Source organism: Amphiura filiformis, chromosome 17, assembly GCF_039555335.1.
Source record: "Amphiura filiformis chromosome 17, Afil_fr2py, whole genome shotgun sequence".
Classification (NCBI taxonomy): domain Eukaryota; kingdom Metazoa; phylum Echinodermata; class Ophiuroidea; order Amphilepidida; family Amphiuridae; genus Amphiura; species Amphiura filiformis.
Window position 1 is genome coordinate 50,652,327 of NC_092644.1, and position 27,760 is coordinate 50,680,086.

At 35.1% G+C, this 27,760-nt stretch overlaps 2 protein-coding genes across 2 annotated transcripts in view; one reads left to right on the top strand and one right to left on the bottom strand.

The window, feature by feature from the left end:
• LOC140138461 (uncharacterized) overlaps positions 1-17,072 on the top strand; it is a 28,299-nt gene extending 11,227 nt beyond the window's left edge. The window contains exons 11-23 of the mRNA XM_072160350.1: positions 207-323; positions 699-803; positions 1,459-1,562; positions 3,358-3,475; positions 4,097-4,249; positions 4,547-4,735; positions 5,344-5,517; positions 9,826-9,918; positions 11,916-12,062; positions 12,830-13,068; positions 14,969-15,126; positions 15,990-16,169; positions 16,958-17,072. Coding sequence (XP_072016451.1) covers positions 207-323; positions 699-803; positions 1,459-1,562; positions 3,358-3,475; positions 4,097-4,249; positions 4,547-4,735; positions 5,344-5,517; positions 9,826-9,918; positions 11,916-12,062; positions 12,830-13,027 — 1,398 coding nt within the window. The 3' untranslated portion in view covers positions 13,028-13,068; positions 14,969-15,126; positions 15,990-16,169; positions 16,958-17,072. The remainder of the gene's footprint in view (positions 1-206; positions 324-698; positions 804-1,458; positions 1,563-3,357; positions 3,476-4,096; positions 4,250-4,546; positions 4,736-5,343; positions 5,518-9,825; positions 9,919-11,915; positions 12,063-12,829; positions 13,069-14,968; positions 15,127-15,989; positions 16,170-16,957) is intronic.
• Positions 17,073-24,070: 6,998 nt separating this feature from the next.
• LOC140137926 (ciliary microtubule associated protein 1A-like) lies at positions 24,071-27,629 on the bottom strand. The gene is made up of 5 exons (XM_072159731.1): positions 27,485-27,629; positions 26,392-26,816; positions 25,701-25,963; positions 25,244-25,337; positions 24,071-24,822 (listed from the first exon to the last, which is right to left on the bottom strand). Coding segments are annotated over exons 2-5 (756 nt in total). The 5' UTR covers positions 26,789-26,816; positions 27,485-27,629; the 3' UTR covers positions 24,071-24,820.
• Positions 27,630-27,760: the final 131 nt, after the last annotated feature.

Below are 27,760 nucleotides of genomic sequence, written 5' to 3' on the forward strand. Positions count from 1 at the left end.
CACCAGAATATATTCTATATAAAAACTTTTAATTTGTTAAAACAAATTCAGGGTCATTTTTAGGATTTAGGGGAAGGAAAAGACAAAGTTAATTTATTCATGCAAGTTAGGACACAAATTTACGACCTGTACTAAACCTTGCTATTTAAAAAATCCTGATCATTGTCAACTCAAACGCACATGTATAAAATATTGTTTAATTGCAGAATGAGTTTGAAGAAGCTGAGCTGCAAAATCAGAAAGCCAAAGGAGATGCACAGAAAGATATGGATGAAGTCAAAACTACCATTTCACATTTGGAAACTGCAAAACAACAACTCGAGGTAAAGACTTACTCTTGGCAGTGCAAATAGCATACATGTATATCCCTGGTTCCCTGCAAATAGTAACATGCTGCTTCAAAGAGGGCAGTATGGTATTTTCATAGATGTTCATAACTAGTTATTTCTATATTATTATATTATACTGATAACTGACAGTGATTGATATAAAAGTTGCTAAAATAAAAATCTACAAAAGAGACTCTTATATCTATCCAGCTGTGCAGAAATTTACAAAGCACATTATGAAACTTGCTGCTTGATAACTTTCAAAAGAATACAACAAATGTCAAGACTTTGGCCAAAAGTGCAACATTAAACAGCCCTCAAAAGACAGGCTGGCGCAGAACTTATCTTTAATCATTTTTTCTTTTACAGAATGAGATGGCTTCATTGACTGAGAAGCTGCAAGAGATCACCCAAACCCAAATAAAGACACAATCAAAACTGCAGACTGCAGAGCAATCACTACAGAAGAAGGAGGTATGATTATGTATTAGAATTAATAGTCCAGGATTATTATCAGAGGGGGCATAGCCAGGGGCATAGCCAGCTTTCTTGGTGAGGGGGAAAAATTTTTGGGGAACAGACGAAAAGCAATTGCAGTTGCATCATACATGCATACACCTGTTTTGTTTTTTAGAGAGACTGTATAATTATCTTTGAGCTTCAAAAAAGGCTTTACTGGGACGATGTTTGCGCATAGTGGGCAAAAAGTTTGTATTTTACACTATTTTTGCCCATGATCGGGATGAAAAGGGTTTTATTGTGACAAATGTGCATGCGTAGCGCACAAATATAAATGTATTTTACAATATTTTGGCCCACGATCGGGGTGAATTTTGGTGAAAAAGGGGCTCCTTGCCCCTTTTCTTTTCATTTGCCCTCCAGGTTTTCTCTTTCATTTTCTGTCAGAGGGGTACTCTGCCCCTTCCATGGGAGTGGCACATGTCCCTTATGACCCTGTAATTATTGTCAAGAAAGTGGAAGAAATCAAATGGGATAATGATGGCACTGGTTTTTGCAGTAAATAGAAACAAAACAACACACACAAAAAAATACAATCAAAAAATGCCACATTTGCTATTTTCACATTTGATGTTTATACACTATTTTCAAATATGCATTTGTAATACAGAATGAAATGCTCTCAATGAAAGAAGAAATAAAGGAGGTTCTAGGAAGAGAAAAGGCATCATATGACAAGATCGACATACTGAAGCAAGAAAAGAAAGCAGAAAGGTATGACCATTAACAATGAATGTTTACCTCACTTGTCTGACCATACCCAGGTGAAATGGGAAGTTGTTATTATTTTTTTCAGAATTCCGTCCAGTGCATATGTTGCCGGTCTGTGCTCATTGGCTCATTCATCACAGCGGCACCACTCCCGACTTGACTTAAATTCAACTTCTAGCAATTTGCCGCTTTGAGCAAAGTGGTGGAGTGATTGATACATGGGCTTACCACTGGTCACTGCTTCCGTTGTTAGGCTGATTGCGTATGACGTAAAAATTGTTGTCAAAGCGGCAAGTGGCATGAAACCAGCGTTAGTGCAGAGAGGTTGCAGCACCACAGTAGCAAAAGCTAAATAATTTAAGTGGATCTCAAAGACAACACAATACTTAATAATAATAATAATAATAATAATAAGTGGGATTTATAAGGCATGTCTTCCATTTAAAACACAACCCAAAGTTGCTTACACTGATAAGAAAACTAAGATACAAAAGAATAGGCCTATAGCTAAACCATGGAAAGAGAAATTGCTGCAAAAGTATTAAGTGCAATATTTATGGTTTTTAAACATTCTATTCAAATAATTTTAAATGACAATTTTTGTTTCACCATCTTTATGAAATTGTCATATCTAATTTAAGTTTAACTTCATCAATGATCTCTAAGGGAGTCACAATTTTTCATTTGAATTGGCATGAAGTGTTATTATCTTACCAAGTGTAAAATATATCTTTGACTATACACTCCAAAATTCTTTACGGACACAAAAATATAAAATAAATTTATTAAACAATAGTTTCCCAAATTAGCTCACAAAATTAGAAGGCTTTAAAGAGTTGACAGCAAATTAAGCATACTACCAACAAAGTGTCTCAAATCCATAGTAAATATGAAATGTTTAGGTCTCCACCAAAGTGAAGGATTCAACATTCAAATTTTAAGCCATACCTATGGATATGTGCAGTATCAATTGGTGTGGAATTAGAACATGTTTAAGGGACCTCAAGAAGTCTGATTTCATAATTTTCTAACAGTTTAATACTAACTAACATTATATAATTTCACTGTGTGTGACTGATCCCAAGTTAACATATTTCAGCCCCAATTGAATTTGGCGCCAAATTCAATTAATGTGCTATCTACTGCAGATCAGGACGGAAGGCTTAGATACATTATTGTGTGATGTGAAATCTACATGCATTGGTATTAGTGTGTGCACATTTGAGAATGCACCACTAAATGTGTTGTGTACCTTTCACTACATACAAAATATGTTATCAAAATCAAAATACATAACAGCACAGATTTGCTATCTTCAGTAGATAGCAGAACTCTCTTCAGCAGATAGAAAAGATATATCTTTGTTTTAGTTTTTTAAAGACTAATTCTTGAAGTCATTCCACTCTACATTGGTGTGTGGAAGTGTGGGTGTTTGTTTCAGTCTTGTCTGTTTGCCTTGATCCCTCCTCCCCCTCCAACATGGGCATTTGCCCCTTTTTCCATGTCAGGCAAAAATGAACAAAATCATTGAATATTCCACAATTTTGGGTAACTGGCCAAATTTGAGGCAAATGTTCAGATTGTGCACTTCCTGAAAATGACTTCCCCCACCCACATGCTCCCTTCAGAAAACTGGTACCCAATGTCTGTTGTTCCTGTCTGCATGAGTGCTGTAGATGTTGCACACAAGCATGCATAATATGGGTGCATATTATAAGTCAACTCACTTGTATGGTAATTTCTGTAGTCAAAATCATTATACAAGATGTGTTTACTACATTAATTCTCTGTTTTTCAGTGCTGAGAATACTCGCCTTACGCAGCTGCTTGAACATGCACGCAATGAAAAACTAGCATTGGAGGAGGAGTTGAAAGTAAAAACCAGTGAAATTGATCAGCTTCAAACAAACATTCAGGTAATTTGTTATTTCAATCAGTTTTACCAATAGGTATTGATATTGAGCAAGGCATTAGAATATAGTGCCACCAGTTGTATTAGGGGTTAAGGCTAGAATTAATAAGTAATTGCATTAGGGTTGGGGTGACAACCACTTTTCTAAAGTTCATCCTGATTTTTTTTTTTGAAAAGCAAATAAAGGAGAACTAATACAGGCAAAAACAAAAAGTGATGTGCACATAACTTACATGTATGGAACTAATTTATTTCATGAAAATTGTAGTGGCACATTATGTTTTATTTTTTGTTCTACAGTTGATGGTATCTAAATGGAACTTGTTGTGGAACAATGACCAAAAACCTAATAGTGACACAATCTGGTCCATAGTGACCAAAAGGAGACATTTTTGAAAACTGAGTCACCGTAATTATTACCTTTTACAAACATTAGGCTATTATATGCTGAAAACACAAATGTCTAGCATACTTGGTTCTAAAGTTATGGCGTTTTGTGAAGTTTTTCAAATGTATTTTTACTCTATATTTGTGCAGTGATCTCAATTTCAAATTTGCCGCTTTTGGCCTCCATGGACCAGATTGTGTCAAATAAGAAACATATTTTTGTTTTATTTTCTGATAGAATGCAAAAGACTGTGCTGATACAGAGAACATGAAATTAGAAACAATGGTCAAAGAAAAGGAGGAGTTGCAGAAGACAATCAATCAGCTAGAAAGTGCCCTAAAACAACAAGATGCAAGCTCATTTGAGTTATTGGAACAGGAGAAAAATAAGGTTTGTATGACTTTATGATTCAATTGTTGAATTTCAACTGACATTGTATTGGAAATTATTCTGTAGTTATAATTGATATCATATCAGAAATAATTTGTATCATGTTGCCACTGACATAAGTAGTTGTGCTTATTGATTGTTTGTACCAATCTTCAAGGTGGTGTGTCTGTATATTGACTTTTAAATATCAATGCATGAAACATTTTGTAAACAAATCAATAAATGGAACTGCTATTTGTTTCATTTGCATCATGAATACTAAAATGTTTATACATTCATATCATTAATTATTGTCAGAATGAAACGCTTGATGAAGAAATCAAAACTTTATCAGACCAATATGATGCTCTGGAAACTAAGAAGAAAAGTCTACAAGGACAACTAACTAGCAAAAACAAAGAAATAAAAGGGTTGGAAAAGGATAACAAAACACTCAAGACAAAACTGAAGACACAATTGGAAGACAAAAATATAGTCGAAGAGGAGGTAAGGTTGCATTAGGAACATTTTTGTTTGTACTTCTATTTTAAATTTGATAGCCTAAATGCTTTAACCTAGAGCAGGTGGCAAATATGTGAGACACACATAATTAGTGTCATATCATTAATCAAGGAGAGCCAGGGGTCACTTAACCTGGGTGCCATTTGAAGGAGATTTTGAACCAAAGGGTGGGGAAGGCTATCCTGACGATGCAGCACCAATTTTCAAACAGACAGGGTATTGCTTATTTTAATTGTGGGATAGGTTTTTAACAATTAGTGGGTTTTTAGTGGGTTTGCTGTCGGACAAGTTTTGCTTATTTTACTAATCAGACAGGTCCCAGGCCATGGGTACAGGTACCGATCCCAGTCCATGAGGACGGGTCCGGGTCTGAAGCCAAAATATGGTACAGGTAATGGTATGTGTACGAGTCCTGGGCCATGAGTACGGGTACGGATCAGAAGCCATGGGTACAAGTATGGAATTAGGACTCATACCCGTACTGGAGTACTGTTACGAGTACATGTATGGGTATTACAAGTCTGTTGTGTGTGTTCCGTTTCTTTGTTTGTTTTATGAACATAAATTAATGATAATGTTTCTATGAGATATAGATCAAGGATTTGAAGAAGGTGCTTGATGAGAAGGAAGAACTTGTATCATCTCTGGAAAATGAAGCAAGTAACCTGAAGAAAGATACAGAGAAGGCTGTTAAGGAACACAGTGATGCAAAGAAGAAGTGTGAACATCAAATGAATGAAGTCAGTGCTACACTCAACAAATACAAGGTAAGAAACAAAACATGCATGAACCCTATAATTGGGAAACATTAAAAGTTGTGTCATCATCATGATTCTGCTGTTACAACACATTAAGGCCAGAGTAATAGACACATTCGTCTACGCCCGAATTTGAGATTTCTCAATATTTATCAACACTAAGATGTAGCTTTCACTTGAAACTGATCAAATACAACTTGCTAATATTTGTTCGTATTTTTGCTTGAGTTTATTTCACTCTTTTCAACCCTAAAAAGTCACATGGCTCAAGACAGCTCAGTAAATTGGCGGAAATAATGAGTCAGAAATGCTTGAATGCTGAAAATATTGTGATTACGCGTGACTCGCATTTCGTGATGCGGCGCAACTCTGCGCGTATGTCCAACGCGGGCAAGGCGCATTCGGTTTGTTGTTAATGCCATCAAATATGGTGTAAACAAAACAAAAATTTGCAGTCAAAATGCCACTTAGATTTTTTGATTTTGTACATAATTTTGACCTTTTTTTTACTAAAACGTCGATTTCTTAGAGTTCACTTTTGACAATATTGCACGATTTTTGTGACAAGATAACTCGAAAAATATGCAAGCAAAAGGTAAACTTTTTTCACTATCGTTTAGAGTACATCAAAGTCAAGGGAAGCTTTTCTCATTTTTTCAAAACATTTGTTTTTATAAAAACAAAAATATACACCATTATGTGCAAATTTGAGCTTTTAATTTTTTTGAAATTCGTCTCTTTTTTCGAAATATTGAGAAAAACATGTGGAAAAAAGCAATTTTGTCACTCTAGAGTGACAAAATTGCTTTTTCCCACATGTTTTTCTCAATATTTCAAAAAGAGACTTAATTTCAAAAAATTAAAAAACCTTCCTAAGTTCATGTCTCTTCTTCATGAAAAGCTAACTGATTTTTTTTTTACTTTGAACGGATTTTTTTTTAAGTTGTCACAAAAATATTAGGGTAAAAAAGTGAATTTTTGTGATTTTTTCAAAAACTTGAGACTTTTGAAAAAATCTGACGTCACCATGGGATTCCTTGACTCATTCCCTTTCCAAAAATGTATAGTTTTATATACTTTGGACACACAATTCAGAAATAATGATGCCCGAAAAAGTCCATCTTCTCTCCCATTACTCTGCCCTTAAGTGCATAAATTATATAGCACTGTATAATCCCACCCAAAGACATCATGGTATTGCTTGTGCAAACTTAAACATGCTGCTCAGGCAGTGCCCGGTACCCCAGGTCAACATAAAAAGTGGTAACCATGTGTGTTCTTCCTTTTTCAAAACCCCCCTTTTCACTGATTTTTCATTGATTTTACCCCCTTTTTTGCCAAATCACTGACAAAATCAGGGTAAAAAATACCCCTTTTTCAAGGTTTTCAATGAGAAGATTTCCAGACACCCCTTTTCAATGACTCCAAATATTTTAATATATTAAGTACAAAATGTGCAAGTATGAACATTACTTTGTGTCTGTTGTACTCCCAGATGATCCTGTGTTATTAACTGGGGTAATTACAATGCCTGTATACTGATTTTAATTGAAAATGAACCAAAGAGGAACAATCCCTCGAAGTTTTGTGTACAGAGGTTCCTTTAAAGTATTGTGGTACCCAAGTTTTGACACAAGACCTCAGGCTGCACAACACTATGATGGGTTGGATACTCAGATCAGTTGTTAGTTTGACACATGTCAAATGCCCCGGTAAGCTTACTTTGATTTATTTACTTCACGAACGAACCGGCGCACGCCAAACTTCAAGTGCAACAGGGGAAGAGAAACAACGATACAAAATAAAACTTACATGCATCAGAATTGAACAGAATTAAAACCAAGGAAAAATATCACTCGGTCGGTCGAGAATTCGCTCCAATCACTGCCAATGTTTCCGCAATGTTTTCAATTCACCACATGGAAAAGTGTATACGGCAGCCAAAACGGTTACATCTGACACCATCGATGTTCGCGTCGCTCATTCAGCTCTCTTCAAACCGTGCGGGAGCATACGTGCAACACCCACTAGACAACTATATCGGGAAACCGCCGTGCCAATAGTAAAAAGCTGCCTTCTGACGCTCTCGCAGACGATTGAGGGCGGAATCAATGAAATGCCAGAGGATGGAGGCTGAAGACTCGGGCTGAAGACATCGATCGAACGAACCTGTGAAATACCCTTTTTTTAAAAATTTCGCGGAGACAATGCTCAGAATACCCCCTTTTTTCGCGATTTAGCGGTCCGCGATTTCAGTCAACAAAATACCCCTTTTCCGCGAAATTTAGAACACACATGGTTACCACTTTTTATGTTGACCTGGGGTACCGGGAGGCAGTGGCGGCACCAGGATTTTTTCTGGAGGCCAAAGGTGAGGGGGGTTGTTTTAGAGATGGGGAAAAACTGAAAAATGTGCCTAAAATTGGGCATTTTTTGACGGGAGGAGGAGAGAGGGCAAATTCCCACGTCCCCTTGGCACCATCACTTTCAAATTCTTCACTTTTTCTTGTATTATAGTTTTTATATACTCTTTCTATTTTAGTACTATAGTAAAATAATAATAAAAAAAATAAAACATGCAGATGATATCTTCCAGAGCAAACTTGTACACAAGCATGTAAATCAGCCTGTTGTCCAAAAAGGACAAAAATCCATGTCATTGAGAAATTTGTCGTGTTCAGAGCTAGGGAAACTGATCTTAGACTGGCCAATTGAGCATTTTTGTCGTAGCCAATTTCAACTCCCAATTGTAATTTTTTTCCAAGGGGCAGTTTTCTCCCTGCCACCCCTTGGTTATAGACCGGAGAATACAAACCATTGGATACAGATACAGGATTTCCATTTAATATGGATACAGGTTATGCTACAGGCGTTTTATTTATAGACTTAAAGAAAGCATTTGATACTGTAAATCATGATATTCTGATTAGGAAACTTAAACAATATGGGGTATATGGGGATGAATTATTATGGTTTAAATCATACTTAAACAACAGAGAACAAACTGTTAATGTTAACTCAACTCTTTCTGACTTTAGGCCAATTGATATTGGTATTCCTCAGGGCTCAATTTTAGGTCCTTTACTGTTTATCATTTTGTTAACTGTTTACCTAATGCTGTGTCTGAATGTAAAACTGTAATGTATGCTGATGATACCTCTTTAATGTGTAAAGCTAAAAATGAATCTGATCTTAAAATTCAAATGGAGTCATGTCTAAGTAGGGTAGCTGAATGGTTCAAAGTAAACAAACTCACTTTAAATTTTGAAAAGACTAAGTTTATGATCTTTGGTACAAACAAAATGCTTGAAAAGTTCAACAATGTACATTTATTATATAACAACAATGATATTGAAAGAGTAGATGAGTTTAAATATCTAGGTGTAAAATTTGATAGCAAGATGTCTTGGTCAGCTCACGTTGATAATGTTAGTAAAACTATTTCCAAAAGAACTGGCATAATAAAACGTATAAAATATTTCCTTCCACACAAAACCACTGTAATGTTATCCAATGCTCTTGTTATTCCCAACTTTGATTATGGCAGCATGGTCTGGTCAAATTTTAGTGTAGAGTACCATAATAGGCTTCAGGTACTTCATAATAATTTAGCTAGAATAATTCTCTCAGCAGATATAAGGACACCAACTAATGATTTAATGAATACTTTGCAGTGGGTTAAACTTGATCAAAGATGGCATAATACTCTATTAATGACTGTTTTCAAATGTTTAAAGAATGAATATCCATCATACTTATCTTCTCAATTTGATTTTGTTCATGATAACCATAATCATATAACTAGAAATCATACTTCTAATACATTGATTGTTCCAAAATTTAAATCAAATTGGTTGACGTACTTTTCACGTCAGGGCAGCCTATGCATGGAATTCTTTGCCACCGACAGTAAGAGCGCAGATGGAAAATATGACTTTAGGCCAATTTCAGTCAAAAATTAAAGAAATTTAGGCCTGTCTTTATCTACATTTTGTTCATTTGCTTGCTTATTTTTTGTATAAATATAATTATTGTATTTCTGTATTTTGAATCATGGTATTTATAATTTTCTTGTATTTGATGATACCATTATACTTATTTGTAATACTAGTATATTATGTATGCTATTTTTGTAAATATTGTGTATCGTAATATATTTTGTTGCTATAACATGTATACAATGAGGGCCTGCTTGAAAAGCAGTGCTTGTCACTGAAGCAGTATTACCCTCAATAAAGAAAGAATTAATAAATAAATAAATAAATAAATTGTTAAGATACAAGAAGCTACAAATATTTATTCCGATTCTTTGTGCAGGCTGACAATGAAAAACTAGTAGCTCAAAAAGAGAAAGAGATAGAGCAGTTGAAGAAGAAGCTAGAGGATTCAGCATCATCAACCAAGACCAAAGTAAGTGTTTTCAGGTTTAACAAAAGAAATTAAATACAATCTTCAGTTTTTTATTGGTTTTATTGAATATCCAGCATTATTTAAGCTGTGTATTTTGTTTTTGCATTAAAAAGTATTTTAAGTAATAGTGTTACTGTTTTACACTTATTTGCAAAATATCTCATTCAGTATAGAGCTATTTCAGGGCTGAAATCTTTGAAGGCTGTATATTATTTGGGGAAAATAGTACCTGGATTCCATACTTTTTCTACATTAGATTACTCAATCTGATCATGAACTTGAAAGAAAATGCAAGTTTTGAAAAATGAAGCTCAAAAATCAAGAAAATGATGTCTGGAAAACAGGTTCTTTATACAGTAAGTCAATAGAGAGTTTATAGGTGTGTATCCTTTTATGGTTTAGACTATGCCATAGTCGATTTTTGATAAATAAAACATGTTATTTTAAAATCATGATAAAAGCATTCAGATGAACTCGAAATTATACTGATATTTATTACATCAAAATGCTAGTATAAAATTGTTATGAAAAAGTTTATATAATTATATTAGTGACAGTAAAAGTAAAGTATACGTAGGCTTATATTATTGAATGCAACATCATAATGTCATTATTATAAGCACTTCAATACTGAACAATTCTGATTTTAGAATCTACCAGTTTATTAATCGCATAAGTCCCAGTTAAAAATAGACTATGGACTTTCAATTTTATACAGAACTTTGATCCCTAACACAAACACTGTCAATCATACTTGTTTATCATCCAATTTAACCGCACGCACAAAGCCTGGATGGTACAAGACGTGCTCATGTTCCCGCCACACAAAGGAATTATAGTTGTGTACCATGTAGTTATTAATGGTAATGGCAGTATTTAAACCATAATGAGATCTGTGCGACCAATCACAAGCCAGATCATTTAAAGATGCATTACATCATGGCAAATTTTAGTAGGCCAGGAATCCGACAATCACAATCTCATCCATAGAAGCTCATAGACAGCCGTGTTAAGCATGTAAACCGCAATCCAATGTCAGTAGTCCACTTAATGGGAAGCTAACAAACAGAGGGAGTACGGTGACTAAAAAGATGATCAGTTGTGAAAATCTATCAATTGTGCACAAATTATTTAAATTGGAGTTTTAAGCTTAAAATGCAATATCCAGAATATGCACAATGGGCAAGTGGACTACGGAGTAGTCTATAATTTATGGTTAAGACAATTGATTTCTTCCAAATATGCTGCGATCATTATTCAAAATAGAAAAATTTTTGCAGTGTACTAGGCCTACTTGTCATGATATATCACACACTTGATGTAACAATGATGTAACAATCAAGTTAATACGAGGGGGTATCAAAAAGTTTTAGAAATCGCCCAGAAGTGAAAGAGCTATATCAATGAAATTTTGTCAGTGCAATCACTGGTCCTTATGTACATTATGGTCCAAAAATGGTCTCATAAGTATGTTTACTTTCTTTACAGGTGGCACTAGATGCCAATAACCTGCTGCCCCAGTTACTGTGCATAAACTGCAAGATTGAGAAAATTGAGGCAATAAGCAGCATTATTAAGATCCTGCTTTGCAGTGCCTAGAAAATTGATGATGAAATGAAAGTTATCTTCGGTGGTGATTGTGATATGTCACTGTCGCTTTTTGGAAAAGGAATTTTTATTTTATCACAGATTTTCTGGGCACTGTAACCCTTAAAATGGAACTTCATCATGCTGCATGCCTCAATTTTCTCCATTTTGCTGGCTATGCGGTTACATAGGCAGGTAGTGACATCTAGCTCCTGTAAAAAAAAGTAAATATACTTATGAGACCATTTTTGCACCAAAGTGTACATAAGGACCAGTGATTGCACTGAGAAATTTTCATTGATATAGCTCTTTCACTTCTGGGCATTTCTAAAACTTTTTATACCCCCTCGTACATCCACCATCTGGTTGTGTGTTTAATGTGTAATATCTTATCAACAACTTATTTACAGCAACAAGAAGTGACAGATATGAAGAAAGAATTTAAAAATCTGAAGGAAACAAATGTTCAAATTGAAAGAGCAAACGAGGCAGCAATGAAAGAATTGGAGAAGCAAAAAACAGAGGTGGAGAAACTTCAAAAATTAGTTGAGGAAAAAGTAAGTGTTGATATTATTAAGTTCCATACATGATTGTTTTCTACTCTTCAGAATCCTTACGATGAAATAAGGCTGTGTATTGCTAACACTTAAAGACCCTGTAAGAGGTTTGGGCATTGTGCCACAAAAAAAAAAAAAAGGATTCTTGATGATAGAATTGCCTAGAATATTTCAATGTCTGTATTTCAAACAGAAACAATTGAATTTGATTTGAAAGCAGCCTTTTGCAGGTGTTCAGACCCCCCCCAAATCTGGCCATGGCTGCCAAGAGCAGGGGCAGTCAGGGCACAGTGTCATACATGGTTCCGGGACATGGTTCAACCTAATTATAAAGACAAATCAAAGATAAAATGAAATGTGAAAAATCTCCAAAAAAGGAGGTCATGTGTTCAAAAAATGTGTGCAAAGCAAGCAAAGAAATAGTTTTATGCCGCAATGGCCGTCAAAAAGACAATTTCTTTGAAATGATTTTTAAACCAAATTCAGACTAAAACTCTCAGTTTGGGCCCTCTGCATGTGTGCTTTTGGTCTCCTTGTTGGCAGACCTGCCCCCAGTCTTAATAAAAAAAATCCTTTAAGAAAGAATAGGGCAGCCCATGGAATATTGCATGTGACCGTATGTGATGTGCTGACAAAGGGGGAGGTTTGGAGATGGTCCCTTTGGTAAAGTGATTATGGTTGTGCTAACTGCAGCTGGTACTATGTCAGCTCAGGTCCATTTTGTTAACCTGACCTATTTTAATTTAATATTTTCTTTTCTGAAAAAGGAACAGAAATTGAAAGAACAAGAATCCAAGGTGATAAAACTTGAAGAGGAAGTGAAAGCAAAGGAATCTGAAGTGAAAAGAAAGGAATCTGAAATGGACACCAAGGAATCTGACAAGCAATCTCAAGCCTGTCCACCTGCCATACCTACCACTCCAAAATCTGCACCAGCAGCAGTACCATCATCGTGCCTCCAGTAGAACACCAGCTGTACCCCATACACCTAGGACTCCTCTGACAGGTACCTTTGCCATTTCTTAGTGTGGGTATAGACCTCTTTCCCAGATGTCACCGATCAATCGATATTGGGTCCAGCAATCAAGTCATCCAGGCCCAAATGCAAATACCGTGGCGGTTGTGTGACGCTAGGCATCCTAAGCAAAACTGCATGCTCGCAGTACAAAATTGTAAAACAAAAAACAAAAATTGATTTTCAAACAGCATCACAGTTTTTCCGTATTTTTTAGTATCAAAACAAGCTGAAACAAAAGTAAGCAGTATACAGTTCCTGTTTAAACAATTATTTTGTGGAAGCTGAAGTGAAAGAAACTTAACTTAACTTAACTTTAAAGCATTTATAAAGCGCCATCTATCTAGGTAGCCTAATCCGAGGCGCTATACAAAACAGAAACAAAAATGACATAAGAAAATATAATCATAAACAATACCTGAAACCGACAAGAAGCATATTTAGCAAAAATACACTTTGAATTGGAACATTATATGAAATCAAAAAGCATATGGAAAAGTAACTTAAAGCACATTAAATATCATAAGCAGATTGGAACAAAAATGTTTTTAAACGATTTTTAAAAATATCAAGTGATACACAACAACGAATGTCCATAGGAAGATTGTTCCAAAGTTTTGGTGCACATGAAGAGAATGCTCTATCACCATACGAGGAAAAAGTTTTTTGTGTTGAAAGAAGAAGTTTATCTGACGATCTCAGAGTCCGTGTTGGCACATACGGCGTAAGAAGTTGGTTTATGTAAGAAGGTGCAAGTCCATGTAGGGATTTCCATGTGAGCAGAAGAATTTTGAATTGAATCCTTTGACGAATCGGTAACCAGTGAAGCTGTATGAGAGTAGGGGTTATGTGATCAAATTTACGAGTCTTTGAGAGTACACGAGCAGCCGCGTTTTGTGTTCGCTGGAGCTTATCAAGAAGAGTGTTTGAAATTCCATATAAAAGTGCATTTCCATTATCAAGTCGGGAGGTGATGAGAGCATGAACAAGAATAGAGGCAGTGTCATCAGAAAGAATTTTTCTGATTGAGTTAATATTACGAATTTGAAAGTATGCAGACTGACATATTTTCTTCACTTGTTCAGCCATTGTCATGTTTTCATCAAGGAAAATCCCCAAGTTGCGTGCGGAATGTGTAGATTTAATGTTGGCATCAGCAATTTGAATATGAGTATTTTGAATTTTATTGCGCATTCGCGGTGTTGTAAACATGATAAGTTCAGTTTGATAAGACAAAACCGAGGAGAAAATATGCAGTATTTGGTGTTTTCATGCCCATGTTTTCACCACATTTGTGAATGAATAGTTCAAGTTCAAGCATGTTAGAGATTCACCCTTACATGTATATGGTTGGCTGAGCAGCATTGGGACTTTGGACATACATCTGCTATCTACTGAAGATAGTAACATTCACAGAAAGCCAAGGAACTTGACCTGGTGATATTAGGCTCAAAAGCAGATTAAAATGTGCTTCATTTTCACTCATCACTGTGTACAGCTTCAAAATATTCTTAAATACTACTCACCAACGTTGCAACTTACCTTTTTGTTGTGGTCATTCAGAAGTCAAAAACATAGTCTGTGATGTTAGCCTGGATGATATTGTTATATTTTACCACTTTACCAATTCAATTTATTCTTACCATAGACCCAATATGTCATAAAATTCCCAAATGGCACAACATTTTGCACCCAGATTTCACTTTGCTCCCTATTACCCCTCCCCCAGCCTGGAAAACATCATGGTGCCCATGCTGCTGATGAACTGTCAATATAGGCAAGGCCCAATATGTATAAAATGTTCTATTTTCATCCACTAATTGTTCCAATAATTACTATAATTTTGTGCTGTGTACTTTTATGATAAAATGACTTCTCTTCTTGTTCCTAGTTAAACCAGTGACTCCAAGCTACAGTAGCAAGACTCCACAAAGAAGTATTCTGAGACAGGCAACTTCCTCAGCCAAGAAGAGGCGTGTGGTTTTTGCAGATGACGAGGATGATGATGGCGATTCAGATTCATCAACATCTCAACTTATGGAAATTGAGGTAATTTGATCATTTGTGTGCACTAACCTGAATTACAAAAGATATTAAAACAAAACTTGTTGAATAGGGGTGAACAAAAGCCCTGCAAATTGTGTAATATCTATTGGTGTTGATAGTAATGTCATGTTTGCTAAGCATTAGTAAGTAATCTTTGTAAAAGACTACTCAAGGCTGAGGAGGTGGGAGTGGCAACGCCATGACATTGCTTGCAGCAAGTAATTGCGACTGAAGGGGGCAAGAACCATGAGTAATCTCCCTATGGATAATATAGGTGCATAGTTTGTAGCACAGACTAAGATGACAAAAATCTAATGACCATCCAGGATGCAAACTTTGGCTTACCAATTTGGTAAGCCATTTGCATCCTGGACGTTATTACATTTTTGTCATCCAATCTTTGATTAAAGGTGGGTGGTCCAATTGTAGCGCATGCATGGTGTTTTCTTGAAGCTCATCACCTAAATATTCTTATTCCATGTCCTGAGTTAAATTGCTCCGTCATTTTGGATTCTAAGCAACAACACAGGAGCCCACCAAAAAGTACACTGACCTCGATAGTGGTGTACCACAGACTAGCATATTTTTGTTTAGACTGCCTAAATAAAACATTTCAGGCCTCAACATTTATGTGAAAAATATGAGTTTTCACCTGATATCAAAATCTGCAGTTTGATGGGGGAGGGGGGAATGCTATCAATCAGGTCACTCAACTTTAAAGAGCCTGTAGAAAAATGTTAGAATGTTAGAGACAAGTTAACACCTATATACATAATGTTATTTGTAATGTAAGGTTTCTTGTGAAGATTGCATTACTATTTGGTTTTAATATGATGTATTTCGGTTCATTGCAATAATTGTAACAGATTGATGAAGTGGAAACCCATATGGAGGAATACAAAGGAGATCGCAAGGTTCCAAGTCAAGCTGTCCTTCCATTAAGAGTGAAGCCATCTCCTCGTCCACCATCAATTCCTGTTGAGGATATATCCAACAAACCTCTAAAACCAGTTCCAAGGGGCAAATCTGCTCAGAAACAAAGAAAGGTACAATATATTTGTGAATCTTTGGGATTCCATGGGGGTCATTAAAAAAAAATTCTGCCTCAACTCTTATCTCGGCTTTCGTAAATGGTAACTTCTGATATTTTACCTGATTATAATATGCTGAATTTGTATCTACATTTTAATTGTGATCTGGTTTCAATGCAATTGTCTATTTTTTGTATGTGAAATAAAAATGAAACTTAGATGATGTCTTAAACTGAAGCTCATGCTCAGAAGCATGACTTGTCTATCATTTCATATAGACCCTGATTTCCATTCCATGTTGGGGTCATCATATTAGGTTTTGATGTTATTACAAACAAAAAACAGTATTAACATAATTTTTCTTTAATTTTAGCAACATTTCAAGGGGTCGAATTGACATTTACAAGGCTTGAGATAGAACTGGTTGAATAGACCAGATCCCAGTTGAATTGATAAAATCTTTCCTGAACAAGCTTAATATCAACACTTGAAACTCAATAATCATGATAAGCTAATACAGAGTATGAGGAAGCAACCGCAGTATAAGTGCTGTACCAAGTTAAAATTTTTGTCCTAAAAAGTATGTACCAGTGGGCTTGATTTTGATTTCTTAGGCTGTGTTTTGTTCCTTCAGCATAACAAAATATGAAATTGCTTGATATATCTTTCTTACTTATACTCCCAATTATAATTTTGTTTTTCAAGACAAAGCTATATATAATGGCAACGCAATGATAAATTCCCATATCTCTAGATTGTTGTAGTGTATTTAAATTGTCATGTATTCTTGATTATCTTCACAGACCAAGGTTAAGGTAAAAGATGCAGAAATGACTGACATGACAGATGAAATTTCGAGGTTCAAACAACTTTATCCAGAAGATGTAATGGCAGATTCATTGTGCGCTGACACAAAATCAAAGGTAGCTTCACAAATTCTTGTAACCTACACAGAAATTATGTTGTCACCATTGGCATGCACAAAGGGGGAGGGGCAGGGTGGGGCTGCTGCCCCTCCCACTATTGCTAAAAAGTTGGGGGAAATACAAAAACCTATTAAGGTGAGCAAAGCGAGCCAAAAATGTGTGAACAGTCGGGGGAATTGAGTCCCGTGGTTCCCCCACTTTTGAAAACCTGTGGACACCACTGATTGTGACCAAGCTTGTTTACATAGCATAGGTTTCCCTTTCCCAGCTAATTCATGTGACATGTATAATGATATTAATATAATCTCATATCAAATACAGATATCATCAGTAGTAAGAATTTGTTTGATGTTGATACCCACTCCCGAGGGGGGATTTGTATTTCAAGTTATGTATCACCCGTCAACCAAAAAATAAAAAGTAACAGGGTCTTTTTTTACAGTCGGGCATGATATCTCGTTTAGGGTATTAAAAACAGCAAAAATGGAGAAAAAAGGTTATCTTAACGCAGATGTTAATCAAAAAGAGTAGCCCCCCTGGTACCCAGGTCTTGCTTTTCAAAGTAATAAGATTCTTTATTGTATATACATGCATGTTTATTTACGTTGTTTATTTGTCCTCATGTTTCCAGGAAAGAGAACTACAAAACTACGCCAGACACCTAGCAAGGCAAATGGACTGAAACATTTCAAAGAATCACCAAGATCACAGGCCAAAAAGAGGAAATCTAAGAAGCAACCTCAAGAAGATTTATCTTGGTTTGAATCAGATACAGTGTTTGGTTTCTTTGATGATGATGATTAGAAGCCATTATGTAAATAATATTACTCTTAATTGTCTATTTTACAATATTGTTGTATTATACTGAAACTGAACTTCTCAACAAATCCATGACTCTATTGACATGACTGACTGTGTTATGCAATATATTTGATCTTATTCCTACGATCAATTGTGGTACACCCTGTTCCAATATCAAATACAGAATCATCAATGCTGTTACGTGGATGAAGGAAAAGGTTGCTATGTGATCTGTACTTCACTTACCTGTGTAATCAATCAATGCCTGCATATGCCTTGGTATAATCAGATGGGGCAGAGTTTCAGCGTTAGTAAAGAAAGATTGGGAAGTGGGGTCTTTAACTCTTTTTAAGTTTGTGATTTATTATAGAGAAAGTGTTTTATATCAAAAATTAATATATGGATATAACAGAATATATTTATCACTTGTACTATAAGATATGTACATAATATATTCATTTAGTAATGTTTGTTATGTAAATATTTGTAAAATTTGAAAACTATATTTCGGAAATTAAGTTTAACTTAAATAAGTTGTATCAATTTGAGTTTGCAAAGTATCCCTACATTTGAAATTGATTAGTCTAATATTAATCAGAAGTGACTGATATTTACACAATAATTAAGGCCTGACTAAAATTTTATACAAGTGTAGGAATTTAACTCAGGATTTTTTAGGCAGTACATGGCTTGAGTTACATGCATGCAGCGTTGGATTTCAGCATTTATTTTGAGTGGCAAAAAGTGCTATTCAATATTTATTTTGTGTTGCAATTCCCAAATTTTGCATAGTATTTTTACTAACCTTTAATCAAGGGGAAAATATTGAAGATCTAAAGATGAGTGCACATAAGCATGCATCTGTTGACTTCGGCATGCATGTACTTAAAAAAATATGTGTGATCATGATTTTGTGGTGTACTGGCTATTTCTCCCGGGGGGTCACTCCCATTGTGACCTGTACACCATCCGCGATAATCAACTTTTGAAAAGCACCCTAAACAAGGATTTAACCCTTGGCTAAAACGATACCCTAAACAGGGATTTTATCCCTTACATCAAATTTCATACCCTAAACACTGGCGTGTCCAGGATCTTTTCCTGCGGGGGGCTCAGCCCCTCTTTCAGATTTATGCGGGGGGCTTAATGGCTAAAATCGCCAAAAACGGCTGATTTTACATGATTTTTAACAAAGTGCGGGGGCTTCAGCACCCAAAGCCCCCCCTGGACACGCCACTGCTAAATTTCATTTTCGCGTATTTAGCAATTGCAATTTTGCTACCCTTTTCCCCCATTTTTCTTGTTTTTGACACCCTAAACACGACACGCTGCAGCGTATCGTACCTACCCACTTAAAAAATCGACCCTTTTACGCGTTTTCATTATCGCGGATGGTGTACATGCCACAATGGGAGTGACCCCCCTGGGCTATTTCTTGCATTGCATTTTTATGCTATGCAATTTTGAAGAAATTGAACACATTAAAGTAATAGCACTTTTGCTATGCGAATCCAGGCAAATTCAACGCTGCATGTATGTCATAAAATTGTAAGACTTCAAAAAAATAGCCTTTGATATGAATCTAATGGGGATTGGAGTAATCTGTCAAAACCACTAAAAATGTGTCCAGTTGAATAGCTTAATGATCCCAATTTAATATTAATCATACCTGGATGAATGACAACCTTTTTCCATAGAATATGACATTTTTCTTTCTACCCCTCTCCCTCAGGTTGCACCTCTGTATCACTATCCTCTCACAATCAATTGTAGAATGTGTGCTACTTAATTTTATTTTTAGTCAAATGTAAAGTCAATTTTAATAATATTTACATGTGGGGGGAGGGGCTATATAAAGATCTTCAAAAGATTTTTTTAAACATTTATATGCAAAAACACTTCAACAATCATTTTTAAAATGTAAAAATATTATTCCACAATATTTTGGGCAAACAATTTTACAAAATTTGTTGTCTACACTTAAGTAACATTACATTAGAATGTTTTGTACCAAGTTTTCACAAATGTTTTTTTCTATATTAAAACCTAGCACAGGCTCTTTAGCATATTAGTTTTTACATGTTTCAATGATTTGTCTTTTTTTTCTATATTCAGAAAAATTCTTCCATTTTCTGAGACAAAACTTTTTTTTGTTGCCTAAAATCATAATGTGTTAATTTTAATGTTGTACGTATAATTATAAAATAAAATAATAATACAATTATTTTATATCTGTTGTTTATAAGAGCCAGATATTAATTTTTGGAACAGCTTTTTATTTCCAAAACAGTCATGCTGGTTTGTGTGTGTGAATTACACCAGCAATTGATCAAGACCACATATTTGTATTAGGGGCTGTGCAATAATTATGAGCCCCCCAAACGGCTCGCCAAAAATCACTTGCCCCCTCTCGGCCCGCCAAAAATCGCTTGCCCCCCTCTCGGCCTGCCAAAAAATCTTTGCCCCCCTTGAACATGGATCCTAATTTGCAAACCTATAATGGTCTAGATACATGTTGTGAGCGCAGCGAGCAGGGAAATTTGCATATTTAAGTGTTTCCGTACTGTTTTCCTAAGCCTTTTTTAGAGCATTTTATTTAAAAGGCTCCCCAAGAATTAGTGCCAAAATTGCTTGCCCCCCTTTGGCTCGCTTAAAATATTCTTCCCCCCAGGGCTCATAATTATTGCACAGCCCCTTATATCTTTTGGTCTAAGCATGCTAACTTGTAATGTTGCGATATCATTCATTTATTGCACTTATTATACAACAATTTTGTTCTTTGTATAACGCAATGTGATATTTCGTTGATTTGAGTAAGTTTTGAGTAAGCATAATTTAGACTGTAATTGCAATTGTAAAAATTACTTTGTTTGGATGCTAATAAAATCTGGAATTTATGCAAACATGTTACTCCCTTTGACTTGTCGATCCTTTGAATGGTATAGTATAGCTTGTTATGTGAAGATATTTAGATGTAAATTGGGAATTAATATTTTGGCTTATGGGCTCGGATAGCAACGTTTGCACCGTATTTTTGTGGGACCTGCATTAATCAAATAATTTAGATTCCTTGAAATTGGCGAAATAACATCCAGCAGTCCTCAAAGTAAAATTTTTTATAAATCTATAATGATATGCAATTTAAGTGTATGTAGCCGTGATGGAAAGCTGACCATCAACTAGAAATTTTTACCATTTATATTGAAGATGCATGAAATTTCACGAAACTTTGAGTACATATCATTAGATTTATAAAGTTTATCTAGAGTTTATTTTTTAATAATTTGCCATGAAATTTGCCCAAATTATTTGATATCTGGACATTCCTCGTATTCAGAATGCAATTTGGTGTCTGATGTGCTTTCAGGTCCCACAAAAAAATACTGTGCAAGTGAGGATTAAATAATATTACACAATTATCCCTTATCCCACAATAATGTTCTACCTGCAAAAGCATGCATAAAATGTGCTTTTCACAGTTTTAGCAATGTAGCAAAAGACTTCTGTAAAACCTTGTTTTAAATCAATGTACCTTAAATGGGTTTTAATAAAGGAAAATGCAGGGGAAAATGATAGAAGTTGCAAAAATGCTGACAAGATGGATTTTATCAAATTTACTAAGACTGATTTTATCTTCTAAATTGATTAATGTGAAGCAATTAACAGAAATACTTATTTACTTGAATACTGTATGCAAAACAGCTTAGAAATATTATTGAAAATCAATATCAATTTCCATGCACAGTACTGGCTGAAACAGAATAGTCGGATGGGCCCCTGTATTTGTTCCAGGTGTAGTATCTGCTATGTCAGGAAAGGAATTGTTGCTGCTGGGTTTGACACCATGACAACCATGGAGTACAGTGCAAACATATAGGTTTAGTTTTAATAATATGTGGAGATGGTATCAATTAAAATGGTTTGCACAGATTTCATGCTGAACTTTGTATCTGATTAAACTATCTAAATATGTTCATTTGTAATGTGAAGCATTCATTCATACCATGAGATCTGTTCTCACAAGGTAAGCTCCAGTCTGTAAAATGATTTTATAGTTTATCTTAATATTAACTTTAACAAAATGTGCACCTCCACCAGCAATTCTAATTATCCTGCATTAAAATAAGGTAAATTTTAGCACTCGGAATTTGAATTTTCAGTTGGGTGTTAACAACTTGACATTGTGCACTTGAAGAGTTTAGATGTTAAAAACCTTTTCTCGATTTGATATAGGCAAATACAACTTGTCATAAATTACCTATTCGGTAATTGTACTGGAAATCCATGTTGTTATGATCACTCTGCTGTTCTGGTCAGCTATGGGTTCTTACAGACAAGCTATCACATTTACTGATAATACTTGCTTGGGATTATGACATCTTGTCCAGGCAACATTATAGACAAAGCGTCAGCTTTGGATATTTAATTATTTTTTACCTGAATTACCCGGGTGGAATATAAATTTATAAACAAAATAATTCAATGGCCAAAGCTAACGTTATAAATGATAATCAGAAATGATTATCAGGTGGGGTCAATTTGAATAATCAAATCCAACAACTTCAAAACCAACAGTGAACTCAAACAACACATTTATGTTTTGCATTTTATTTGTATAAATTTAAAACAATACATTTCAATGAAAAAAAAAAAAAACACATTCAGGCTTGTGGGAAAAAAATAATGCCTACAATATGATGATATGAAGACAGAAATTGGATAAGGCAACAAATTATATGTTCAATATTGTGTGATTCTTTATTTACAAGTACTATGTACATACTGTAAAAACTCATGCAAGGCAACAGGAGAAAATAAGAACAATGTTGGGATATGTCAGAATAATCAAACCATATCAAAAAAAAATATGAAATTATCTAAAATGAAATCAATGAATCTTTATTGTTGATTTGAAAAGGCAGCAAAAAATGATCACTAAACTTGATTTTTAAAGACCAGCTTTAAAGACAAGCCAACTTTATATATTCACATTACGGTACCCAAACATGTCTTATTTACTCACATTGCCTTTTTGTTGAGAAGCACCTTTTTCTATCTTCAAAAAATTCCTATTGTACAATGCTTAAACATAAATCTAGATGAAAACTTTATAGTAATTATACATGTATCAGGATTTGATTACCAAAGGATTTAAATAAAAAGTTACTCATCCCAAGGATCTGTTTAACAAGGTTCTATCAAAGCGGGTCTTAGCCACAGAAAAAAAAAAAGGAAAATAGACAAAAATTACTGAGCCACTTGCAAGCAAACAAGACAATTCTTTCAGAAATGTCATCTGCAAACCAAGAACACAGTAATTGCCCATTATAATTTACTCAAATTAATAACAATTATACATGTACAATGTATGTGTCACCTAATTTAAACAGGGTCGTGTTAAACATAATATTCAAAAAGGTGTCTAAAGCCACAAAAAAAAAAAAAGGAAAATCAGACGACCAAAATTACTGTGCTACCTCAAGAGCAAACAAGACAATTCTTTCCGAAATGTCACCTGCAAACCAAGAACACAGTAATTGCCCATTATTATCAGAACCATCTACTTAAATTACAATACATGAATCAGGGGTCACCTATTTTAACAAAGAACAGAAAGCCTAATTAGTATAATTTTCAGTAGCAATATAAATTATATATAATACAACTGTAAGTAGCACAAATTAATTTGTAACTAAATACCCTTGTTATTATTCTGAGAATTTAAAAAAAATACTGCCTTGTTTTGAATAAAATAACCAAACAATAGCTTTAGGTGCTTAAGAGGACGGATAGCATCGGTGTGCTTGGACGGATCAAGTAGTAATACTTTATACAAATTTCAAATACTAGTACAATTGGTATAATTAATAATACGTGTTTTTTTAATTTTCACAAATAAAATGTATAGGCCCTACCTACATGTAGGCAGTTAATCTGCTAGCATAATTTGGTGTGCGCATACAAGAAGCTTTGCCTTAACTCTTCGCCCCCAAATTTCACTTGCAACAATCCTTTTCCTTTGTCTATTACACAGTATGATAATTATGCTAGCAGATGAAGTGAATATCAGCTTCTTTTCCCGATTCCAGAAAAAAATACAGCACTAATTTTGCGTTTCTGTGGCATTTTTGCATGCTGTGAAATCAATCTCAAAGTAATTCTAATTTTTCAATAATACACTTTCAAACCAATTATCAAATTTAAAACATAAAGAACATTGAAATTATGAGCAAAGTCTGTCTATACTCAAGACTTTGAATGCTTTTGAATTTTGTGATTGCCATTGCAAGAGAACATGTTGCAAAACAGGATATATATTTCCAAGAATAGATTTGTATTTTTTGGAATCGGAAGTAGGCAATATTTCATGCGACAACTTTTACACCATTTATATCAAAAGATTAGAAACCCCTATGACTGCATAGTTAATATCATCATACATTTATTAATACTGACAAATGTTGATTTGCATGATCATAAAAATTGGACGGTAAACACCAGTGCATGATACATGTCGTCGTGAAGATCTGAATAAGTAACATGATGTCTGACACAAAACCACTCTCCTTGTATTTAAATCTAAAAATATTGCCGCATAATTTCATCAGTCTAAATTAACATACATGCATGATTAATTCCATATTTGAGATGCCAGATTCATCATTAATCGTCTTCACCATGTAGAAATGCATGTAAACAAATTGATGTAAACAGTTCAAGCCCAGAAGTTTGTTGTTGAAGAAACGGTTGACATGGCAACCATAATGTAAAATGCAGCAGCTTATAAGGTCCATTATTGTCCAACTGCGATCAAGTATCAAAATATACTGTAATGTCTATATGAAATCATTGTATATACAAATCCCAATGCACAATATCCATGGTAGATATCTTAAACTGTAAAAACTTCTTTGGACAGCTGTTAAGTTGTAGTGTCGGTTCTGTAAAGAGCAAAAAAAATGGAAGAAATTGGTAAGTATGCAGATTAAATTTGCGGAGTCACATCTCAAGAAATCATTGAAATAACAGAATCATGGGTTTGCGGCAAGGTAAACACAAAGTCTGACACAAGTGAATATTTTCGCAATATGGTTGCGGGTGTGTGTACTAAGAAAAGAGATAATCACAGCCAATATATGAGTTTTCTTATGTACAATGCGGGAGTAGATCTGATCCTGGAAGTTACTAAAACTTTGTCAATTATACTTCTTGAAATTTGAACCTACATTCAAACTAGTCAACTTTGTTAGAATATCCCAAGATCAAAACAACTTTTTTCTCTTTTTGACTTTTTGAAATCTCATACACCAAAAGACTACAGAATGTGTAGTGAAAGAAGGGATGAATGAAATGTATACTTACAACACTCGGTAGGTTCTGTTATTAAAGGTGTGATGTATTCTGAATGTCTAATACCAAACGAATACAGCGGCCTGGAATTCTTGTTGATGAACACCTGAAATAATAGAAAAGGAAGGAAAAAATAATGATTAATTACATCATTGTAAGGTCTGAAAAATTGCATGAAAAGATTGACATCAAGCAATTTCAGCTACTTATACAGCTAAATATTGCATAACTAGTTGCTATTTGCTAATATTTAGCTGTATAAGTACAATACTCCTGCTGAAACATTTCCTTTTTGATACTTTACAAATTGGATACAACATCATCAGTAGAGCTCTTTTTGCATAATTACTAGAAAATTTGGTCTTGCTTCCCAAGCTCAGATCTGAATCGGATGATTTGGGTTCTGAAACTGCTACACTAAGTACAAATGAAACAAAAGTAAAGCACCCATATTAATCTCAATATTTACCTTTTCTGGACTATGTGCTCCTGGACCTGGTTTTCTTGTTGCATCGCTAGGAAGTTGATTCCTTCCTGTCATTGAGTACATTGGTTTTCTATCTCTGTAGATGTTAGGGCTGATCACTGTGTATGTTCCTGGTCCTGGTGTTCTTTGCAGATCTTCATCAAAGCTGCCAATCTTGCTTCGTCCTCTCATACTAAATACTGGTGCAGAGTGCTTGGCAATTGATCGTCCACCAAGAATACCAGGAAGAGAGTAGTTATTTGGTGCTGTTGAAGAGAGAAAAAATTGCAATCATGAGAACAGTTCAAAGCTGGGGTTCAATGCAATGAGTAAGACAAAAATCATCTTTTTAGTCACACAAGGCCGATTGTTCCCTGCCCAGATCATTTTTGTGGTCCAAATTTTTTCCTCTTTAATTTTCAAGCATTAATTTTGATTTGATGACAATTAAAAACTTAATGAAGAATTGTGCCAATTGTCAAAAACGGATTGCAACTGCTCAACATCAAAAAATTTGCTGTTCAAGAACATGTTTAATTTTTGGGTTACTGGTTCAATTTTAGAATGTTTTGTCCCAAAATTTGTAAACCAATTTGAAATATGGATAAAGTTAGTGAGTTACCCATGGTGCAGAGAAGTTTGTCATTCACTTCATGGTTTTATGATCACACTTGATGTAAATTGAAAAACCTACCTGGTGATTTGTCAAACTTGGATCCTTTCGTTCTTGATCTGAGGGAGTAGGCTGGAGCCGAGAATCGTGCTGACTGTCCCGCTTTCTCTGGTGAGTATTTTCCTGGTCCCGGGGTGCTAAATCTCTTGGCATCATTTGGTCGACTGTAGAGTGAATAATGTGGCTCGCCACTGTGTCCATGACGTGAGATGCGTGGGTTGACTAGATAGCTAGGTCCAGGACTGCAGTCGTCTGTGAATTTAGCGTGTTTTGTGCCAAAACTGTATGCTGGCGCCTTCTTTTTCCTGATGTCGTGTTCACCATGTCCGGTGTTGCTTGGCAAGGCATAACGAGGGCCAGGGCTGGCAAACATAGCCGCAATGGGGCCACGAGGTTTGGTTGGTGACCATTCAGACATGATTGTTGTTTGGTTTGGTAGGTTGAACCTGAAATTGTCCACATTGGAGAGAAAAAATGCCATTTAGTATTTAGTTTCAATAGTTACAATACATAATTATTACGCCATTTGTGTTATGGGTCGAGTGTAATACATAAAACACAAACAAATACATAAATACACTTCTTTGCTACAGGTTAACTTAAATTTATTCCCCCTTACTTCCCAAAAACGAAAACTTGAATACATTTTTGTTACAGATCATTTTTTAGGTTCTTTTGAACTGGCAGTGCTTTGTCTCCGACTCACGCCACGGCAAGCTCCCATAGTTACCGTACCCACAAAAACCCGGGACAAAAACTTACAAGATTTTTCAACTAATTTTGGACATGAATAAAAACAGAAAATTTCGTGATAACATGACTAGTCTATGCCGCACAATTTACATAATGATCTCCTGCCCTTACACAGTCAATTTGTCATAGGAATTTAATTTTGGTGAAAAAATAGCTTCCAGTCTTGAAATACACACCCAAACTATTCGGTCAAGTGTGTATATGTTGAAACATGACACTCACGAGACACGACACACCATTTGCCCCTAAAAATGGTCAAAATACACAACATAATAAAACATCCTAATAAAATCACATAGCATATCGTGTATCAGCACACTTGCATCTATCCATTATTCCTAAATCAAGTTTTAATTCTTACCTAAATAGGTAGAAATTTCGGTTGAAATCTTCGGAACTTTTAAAATCGCTGCTTCGTCCACGGAGTGTACTGCAAGAATAACTCCGCCAAACTCAACATCGGCGAGTCTCCAGGTACTCGTTGCTAAGAAACAAAACATACCGTCGGTAGCTAAGGTCGTGACTGACAGGCGACGCGCTGTGTGTTCCGCCTACTTTCATGAAAACTTATCCATGATTGGCTGTTAGCAAAATATTATAGTAATTCCTGATGAATTATTCATGTCGGTATCTAAGG